This window comes from Nematolebias whitei, chromosome 17 (genome assembly GCF_014905685.2).
Source record: "Nematolebias whitei isolate Nwh7 chromosome 17, NemWhi1, whole genome shotgun sequence".
NCBI lineage: Eukaryota > Metazoa > Chordata > Actinopteri > Cyprinodontiformes > Rivulidae > Nematolebias > Nematolebias whitei.
The window spans coordinates 30,236,585-30,245,132 of record NC_056514.1 but is presented as its reverse complement, the minus strand read 5'-3'; the positions used below and the strand labels follow the sequence as shown (position 1 = coordinate 30,245,132).

General features: G+C 37.1%; 1 protein-coding gene across 1 annotated transcript in view; it reads left to right on the top strand.

Moving 5' to 3' along the window:
* The window catches only part of LOC119424021 (calcium-activated potassium channel subunit alpha-1), a 123,948-nt gene that overhangs the window by 65,120 nt on the left and 50,280 nt on the right, over positions 1–8,548 (top strand). Inside the window, exons 6-8 of the mRNA XM_037691478.1 lie at positions 1,780–1,855; positions 2,522–2,597; positions 5,588–5,758. Coding sequence (XP_037547406.1) covers positions 1,780–1,855; positions 2,522–2,597; positions 5,588–5,758 — 323 coding nt within the window. The remainder of the gene's footprint in view (positions 1–1,779; positions 1,856–2,521; positions 2,598–5,587; positions 5,759–8,548) is intronic.

Below are 8,548 nucleotides of genomic sequence, written 5' to 3'. Positions count from 1 at the left end.
TTTTTTAGCAGCTGTATTTCTAGTGTTTTGGTCACATCTCTCATGTTGTGATTTTCATTTTAGCATCAATTGCAATAAGAGTTAATACATCAGCTGTGATGAATTTAGGGATTATTGTTGAACCACTAAATCCATGAAATATAATCATTGCTGGAACTTCCCTGTTCTCCAACATGCAGCTTGTCTGGTGCTGTGCGACAAAAATACACGCTGTTCTTTTTCAAAGATTAGAGACTGAAATTTGTTTGCATGCGATGTAGGTTGTATTGTAAAACCAGCTGATGAGCGCACTCCCGGTCTGGCCTCTTCCTTTCTCTGGATGAATCCTAAAGGAGCTTAAACTCTAATATCCTGATGGGAAAAGGGTTTGCTTTAAGCTTGCAGCATGCACTGAATCCCCACGAGGATGCTGCAAAGGGCTGAAAACTATCAGTCGCATCTCCTAAAAGGACTTCCTCTTGATGTCCGCCCGTTGGGTGCAAATATGAAAGCGCCTGGCTCCTTTTGGGATGGCTTTTGTCCTTTTCAAGAAAAAATTTTAGCAGCAGAAAAGTGACGAGAAATCAGATTTTTGGGCTTGGAACATTGTTCCTTAAGTTTGTAGATATGATTCCAACGAAGCTGTTGGTGTACAGAGCACCTGATGGAGACACGCGTTCTTACACGGTTTCTAATACGAGAAGACGCAAGAAATCGACTGGAGAGCTCTTTCAGAATGGCTACAGGGTCAGGATGGGCCTTGGGCAGGTCAACGACAAAGAGGACCAGGACAGCTTCTGCTTCAGCCTCGGTGGATGCTTCCACCTAATCTCCTACTGGGGTAAGACCTGCAGGACATGGAAACGAGGGGAAGCTTTAAATTGGCATGTCCTGAATGATTTCGACTCTTTGAGTCTGCTGGAGCTGGTTCAAGGTCTGGCAGGTGATGTTTTAGCTCCCTGGCTGGGGAACATACCCATTAGAAATGAAAACTGCACAGTGGGAACGCAGCTCACTTCATTCAATAGATTTATTTACCTTTTTTTTCAGCTGAATAGCCGGAGTAGTTTTGATTTGTGTGATTTGGCTTTCGCACTAAATTTGATCCTGCGGAGGGATTCATCAAACAAATTAATGCAGACGGATTTTACTTGGTCATAATTCATCATGCACCTTTTATTTGCAGCTTGTACCAATTTTTTTTATTTTATTTTAGCAGAGTGCACTCCGATATTAGTAAGAGAATATTTTAGGGAATTTTTTTTACACCCCCCAAAAATACTGTTTTAATTTATAAAGTCATAATTTAACTTGATGCAGAAGCTGTTGGTTATGTCATCCTCGAACTGTTGGCAACAGACACTAGCTTCATTTTTTTTCTTCCCTAAATTCCCTTAAATTTGGGATTTGACGTCACATCTGTTTACTCGTTGAGTTCGCCTTTGGAGCGTCCACCTGTCATTAATCCAGGTTTTCATCTGGTCCATGTTCTGAGGTTTGAATCAGGTGGATGCGATGTGAGACTCGCAGGACTAAGAAAAGATGCGCTCTGGGTTGCCGAGGACACAGATGAGATGCAGAGCTTCTTTTTGTATTTATTATTATACTAAAATGTTTCTTTTCATACAGTAAGTACTTAGTGTTGCTTGTTCAGCCCGGAGTTACTTTTTAAAATTATTATGAACCCTTTGAAGCTGGTAAAAATGGACGAAAGCATGAAAGGTACACCGCTGTCGTCGAGCTACAATTTAACGTCATTGATATAATTTGTTGACGTTTCTTTCATTTCTTTTCCGACAGGTTTGAGGTTTTTAAGGGCCTTAAGGCTGATACAGTTCTCAGAAATTTTACAGTTTTTGAACATACTAAAAACAAGGTAAGTTCAGAAACTTTCATTTTTCATTAAACAGCCTGTAATGTTTAATTCACCTGGTTGTGTTGAAACGAATACGCTGTGACCACAACCCTGAGCGTGGTTTTAATTTGAAAGAAAATGAGCGTTTTAGTATTTTTCGGAAACGCGTACACTTTTTAATTTGATCAACTATCACCAGTTAAGTTTACACAGTTAAGAACGTGATGACACATGACATGCTGCACTCCATCCAGTCTTGAATGAAACGAGTTTTTCTTGCTGCTGAGAATTAAAGCTTTTGGAACAGATGTCAGCAACAGTTTATAGCCGAACCAAATCCTTCAGAATAATCTCCTTAGTCATTGACTGAAATGAAAGTCGCACACAAAGAAGGGAACAAGCACTTTATACACCAAGACGCGTTATAATGCAGCATTTAAAGTACATTACGCTTTTATAAACCCAAACACATCTGCTTTTAAAAATGCATGTTTCGGCAACATTTTTTTTACAGCTTTCTTTTGTAAAAGTAAATTATATTTTCTGCACATTTAGGAAAATATTTTGGCGGTTTGGAAACATTCTTCACTCTATATGCATGCTCTATTTTTTGCTTCATTAAAAATGCTTCTTGAATAACTCACGACTGAAGTAATTTTTGTCTTTTTGTGACACTTTTGAAAACAGCAACTCGATTAAACTGGTCAACTTGTGTTCGATCTTCATAAGCACATGGCTAACGGCAGCCGGGTTCATCCATTTGGTAAGTTGTTGGCAGCCATCAAGGAAAACGTATCGGTTGTATAATGCTGAAAAGCTGCACAACTTTATATATAAGAGCCATCTGGATCACACTTTAACACTTGTTTTGAGCGTTGATGGTTTTATTGTGAACTTTGGATGCTGCAGTTTGATTTGCTGTGAACAAAACTGTCAGTTTTAAGCAGCATTTTAACCAGTGAAGCTAAATAAAATAAAATCCACACTAGGCCTGTCGCGATAAACAATAAATCAATTAATCGCATGATAAATTAAAATTATCTACCTCCTTTTCATTTATCGGCTTTATCGTTTCTTCATGTCTCTCTCTTTCTACTGAATACACTGGATGACAAAAAGCTCAACTCCGCTGCTCTTCACTGACCCCTCCCTTTCTCTTTTCTCTTTAAAATTTGTTTTGACCATTCAAAATTGCGTTTTTGTATTGTTAAAAGCAGCTAAGCTACGAGCTAAGCTAACAGGCCAACCTTGGGGAAAAAACCTCTGTCTTGTTGATGCTCCAAAATTTACGGTTGAAACTCGTGCCTTCGTGTAAAAAGTTGTTTTTCTCTGCAAAAAGAAGCTGAGAACTTGTTTCCTGATTTTTTTTTTTTTTTAAATTAAAAACTTTGTATGAAAAATGCTATGCTAAAGAGCTCAAAACACACCAAGCGTCTGCCATTTTGAGAACCGGAGAGAGCCCATGTCACGTCAAGGGACCTCCCTCCCATTTTTCTTAGAAACGCACTGCTTGCTCCCTCACTATCCATCCTAAGGCTCAAGCAGTCTTATACTGCCATCCGGTGGTCTAAAAAAGGTACTACATGCAAAACAAATTAAACATTTCCTATTAAATTTGACAATAATTACAAATTATTGTCAAATTTCAAACAATATTATCGTTTATTGCAATAATTTCTGAGACAATTAATCGCCCAGCAAAATTATGTTATCGTGACAGGCCTAATCTACACCTCTGTGCTAAACTGTAAAGTTTGACAGCACCATAGATCTGTTCATTCTCCAGAAATGAACCTTATTCTGTCGTATTTGCAGCAATTCGTTGTTTGCTCAGTTTGACATTTCTACAGGATTTAGTGAACAAGTAAACTTCACAGCTGCCAGGGACAAGGATTGGACAAATGGGGATAGGGTGTCCTGTTCAGAGACAACACGAGAGGTGCAAGCCGACCGAGAGACATGAAGGTCTACTTGACAAATTTGCACGGCTCACCTTTAATTATAGTATTAATAATAATACATTTACATACATGTGAATACATGACTGCCTGATCACATCTGATCTGACCTGTCTTATTAAAGACTCCACACAATATTTATCAGTAAGGCTTTAGTTTGGTAAATATGATCAATTATTATTGATAATTAGTGATTAGAACTCTCAATCGAGAACTTGAGTCCCCAGTTTTAATCCTTTTTTGGCTCTTCTGTGCAACTGTAAATAGTTCCTAGCTGTGACTGGGAGTGTGTGTGGTTGTTTGTCTCTTTGTCTGTCTCTGTGATGGACTGGAGACCTGTCCTGGGTGTCCCCTGCCTTCACCCAAAAACAGCTGAGATTGGCTCCGGTCCTAAACAAGGGGGCATAAACAATGACTTATTTACTGATATAAACATAAAACACTATTTCTTTATGTTGAACTCAATCTGTAACGTTTGAAATTCTGTGCATTTTATATTTTAATAACTGTTTTGTATGAATGAACACATTTGTAACATTCATTCAAAACATGCCTTTTACTATTAACAAATCTGTAGCATTTTTTTAAGAACCTATTAAGAATAAAATCTTCCAATCAAGCCCTGTTTGCACTAACTGTTGTATTTGTAACATTTCAGAATAACTCTTGCAGATACAAAATATCAGTAATGTAATATAATAAACAAAGTGACGTTTTTAAATGAATCATGTGACATTAGTGTTGATCCTCAGATCTGCAGCATTTTTTTAATAATAATAATAATAATACTTTATTTATAACCACAGCTGCAACAAAGTGCTGTACATATAAAACCTTTTTAACTAATCATCACATCTTTTACTCTTTTTAAATACATTATTTTTCACATATTTCATCATTGCTTCTTTGAAGAGCTCCACACCTGAAAATGCCTCATGAAAAACATCTGCATGCTCAACTCAACTGCCTTGGGCTAGTTAGCAGTGAAGCTAGCGTGTTAGCTGATGAATTGTTGCTCCACGTTGTTTTTCTGTCGCCACAGCCCACTAATGAGACATAGACACACTTCAACACTGTGAAAGACCTTTTCCTCCCAGTCACTGTGCAAATGTTTTCTTACTTGTTTCTGTACTAGCTTGTAGTTGCGCCGCTGCAGAGATGGGAGTGGTCCATGCATGATTCTGAACTTTGACCCCAAACAAGATTGCTAAACTGTATACATAAAACTATTTCTTTTCTTTTTTTTTAGTTTATTAATCATTTTCATTTCAAATATACATCCTTATAAATATTATTTCTTAAATTTAAAAATATAATTAATGACGATTTTTACATGGTGCTCCTTGATGAGTGCTATTTTTAGAACATGCCCCGTGGGCGAATCAAGAGGTCCCTGCGGGCAACCAGGTGCTCGTGGGCACCGTGTTGGTGACCCCTGCTCTACACCATCTCAACTCCAAATTGAGCGCAAAATAGTGGAAATTATCTGACAAAAGCTTAAATTGGAAATAAAAAAAACAAACTGAAAAGTGGCTAAAAAGGCTGAAAGAAGCTTAAATTACCAGAAGGAAGTGGTGAGAGCACATTTTTTTCTAAATTAGGCTGATAAAAGTTAAATTGGCTTGAGAACTGGGATGAGAAACGTGCCGAAGAAAAATGGATCACAAAATTGTGAAATGAATCGTAAACATTCACACATTTATCGTCTAGAAATCACATCTGTAATATGTTGCATTGTTCTGATTTCATTGCCTCTAACAATTACATCATGTGGTTTTGTGAACTTCTCTTTCAGGTGGAAAACTCAGGGGATCCTTGGGAAAACTTCCAAAATTCCCAAGCGCTTTCCTACTGGGAATGTGTCTACTTGCTAATGGTGACCATGTCCACTGTGGGCTACGGAGACGTTTATGCAAAAACAACCCTTGGCCGCTTGTTTATGGTCTTCTTTATCCTTGGTGGTTTGGTAAAAATCTCTCGTTACATATTCCTGCTTCAAAATACTTGATGCAACCAGTCATCGCACTCCATCAGTTGTTATGAAGTGCTGGGCCTGAACTCAGGACCCCCTTCATCTTGTTTTTACACCACTTGAGTAGCAGGTCATGCACCCTACGAGCTGTATTGCAAAGTGTAATACTGACATTTTAACTTGTTACATACTGATTCATTTGTGTCATGTAAAGTACCTGAAATGTTTTGCTTTTTTTTAATTACTTGTAAAAGTATTACTTTTAAGTTGCCCCTGATCCCTTCCTTCCCCTTCTTCTTTCAACAAACACGCTGTCATGGGGATGATTTACTGAAGCTCAGCTTTACAAATGCAGCAGCATTACCCCGTCTCACTCTGCACTATTCAGCCTTAAAATTTAGATTGTACTGTGCCGTGAGTTTACAGATCAGTTATTAGCTGAGCAGTCTTCAGGGGTAAAATAGAAAGCAAAATGCACACGTGACCTAGGCGGTAACTGATGTGGATAATTCAGATATCGTATCATCCGTTGCGTTCACTGGACGTTGCCAACATGTCAGTTCTGTGGTCTCGAACCAAAGCTATCTGGTCAAGAATCTTATTGTAGAAGTTGCCGTAATCAAATCACGATGTTTAGTTCAGGCTGAACAAAGTGTAACTGATGTTTTAGACAAAGTTGAATTTCTTTGGACTGTCTTACTGGATTTCTTCATTCTTAAATAATTAAAATTAGTTATGTAGAAGGAAATCTGAGCTGTATAAGAACAACGTGCTAAAATAGAATCTTTAAAGAAACCAGCTAATTTAAAGTCTAATATTGCTGGGAAAACAAAGTTATAAACAACAAACTATACATATATATATTCAATTCAGTTTATTTGTATAGTGCCAAATCACAACATACTGTAAGTTATCTCAGGGCACTGAACAAAAACAAGTCTAAGGAAGGACGCCAGCGGACGCGTTGAGTCTTCATTTTGTCACAGCAGCGGACGCGTTGAGTCTTCATTTTGTCACAGCCTCCCATCCTGAGCTAGCACAAAGACAGCAGTGGAAAGGAAAAACTCCCTCGATGGGAAGAAACCTCCAGCAGAACCAGGCTCAGGACAAGCGGTCATCTGCTTCGACCGGCTGGGTTTGAGAGGACAGGAAGGAGAAAGAGGCACAGAATGGCAGGTCCAGAATGGAGGCGAGCAGATGAGCAGGTCCCTCACCAGGAGGAAAGACAAAAAAACACAAACACACACGTTAAGAAAGAAACTATTACAAATACAAACGTTTCATTTGATGAAATGAGGTCAATTTGTCCTCCCATCAATTTAAGCCTATAACAGCATAACTAAGGGATAAGTGAGGAAACCCAATCCCAACCTAACTATAGGATTTATCCAAAAGGGAAGACTTGAGCCTAGTTTTAAAAGTAGTCAATGTGTCAGCCCCATGGACAGAAACAGGAAGTTGTTTCCACAAGAGAGGAGCCTGATAACTGAAGACTCTGCCTCCCATTCTGTTTTGGAAACTCTAGGAACCACATGTAAACCTGCAGTCTGTGTTCTGTTAGGAAAATATGGAACAATAAGATCTATCTATCTATCTATCTATCTATCTATCTATCTATCTATCTATCATCTATCTATCTATCTATCTATCTATCTATCTATCTATCTCCATCCATCTATCGATAGAGATATGTCGATATAGAGATATACCAATAGAGAGATATATAGAGATATATCGATAGAGAGAGATATAGAGATATATCGATAGAGAGAGATATAGAGATATATCGATAGAGAGAGATATAGAGATATATCGATAGAGAGATATTGATAGAGAGATATAGAGATATATCGATAGATATATCGATAGAGAGATATATAGAAATATATCGATATAGAGATATATCGTTAGAGAGAGATATATTGATATAGAGATATATCGATATAGAGATATATCGATAGAGAGAGATATAGAGATGTATTGATAGAGAGAGTTATATCAATATAGAGATATATCGATAGAGAGAGATATAGAGATTATTGATAGAGAGATATATCGATAGAGAGAGATATAGAGATATATCGATAGAAAGAGATATAGAGATATATCGATATAGAGATATATCGATAGAGAGAGATATAGAGATATATCAATAGAGAGAGATATATCAATAGAGAGAGATATATCGATAGAGATAGATATCGATAGAGATAGATATCGATAGAGAGAGCTATCGATAGAGATAGATATCGATAGAGATATAGAGATATATCGATAGAGATATATTGATATAGAGATATATCGATAGAGAGAGATATAGATAGATATCGATAGAGATAGATATCGATAGAGAGATATATCGATAGAGAGATATATCGATAGAGAGATTTATCGATAGAGATATATATTGATAGAGAGATATATCGATAGAGATAGATATCGATAGAGAGAGATATAGAGATATATCGATAGAGATATATTGATATAGAGATATATCGATAGAGAGAGATATAGATAGATATTGATAGAGATAGATATCGATAGAGAGATATATCGATAGAGAGATTTATCGATAGAGAGATATATCGATAGAGAGAGATATATCGATATAGAGATATATCGATATATCTCTCTCTATCGATATAGAGATATATCGATAGAGAGAGATATAGAGATGTATTGATAGAGTTATATCGATATAGAGATATATCGATAGAGAGATATATAGAGATATATCGATAGAGAGATATATCGATAGAGAGAGATATAGAGATATATCGATAG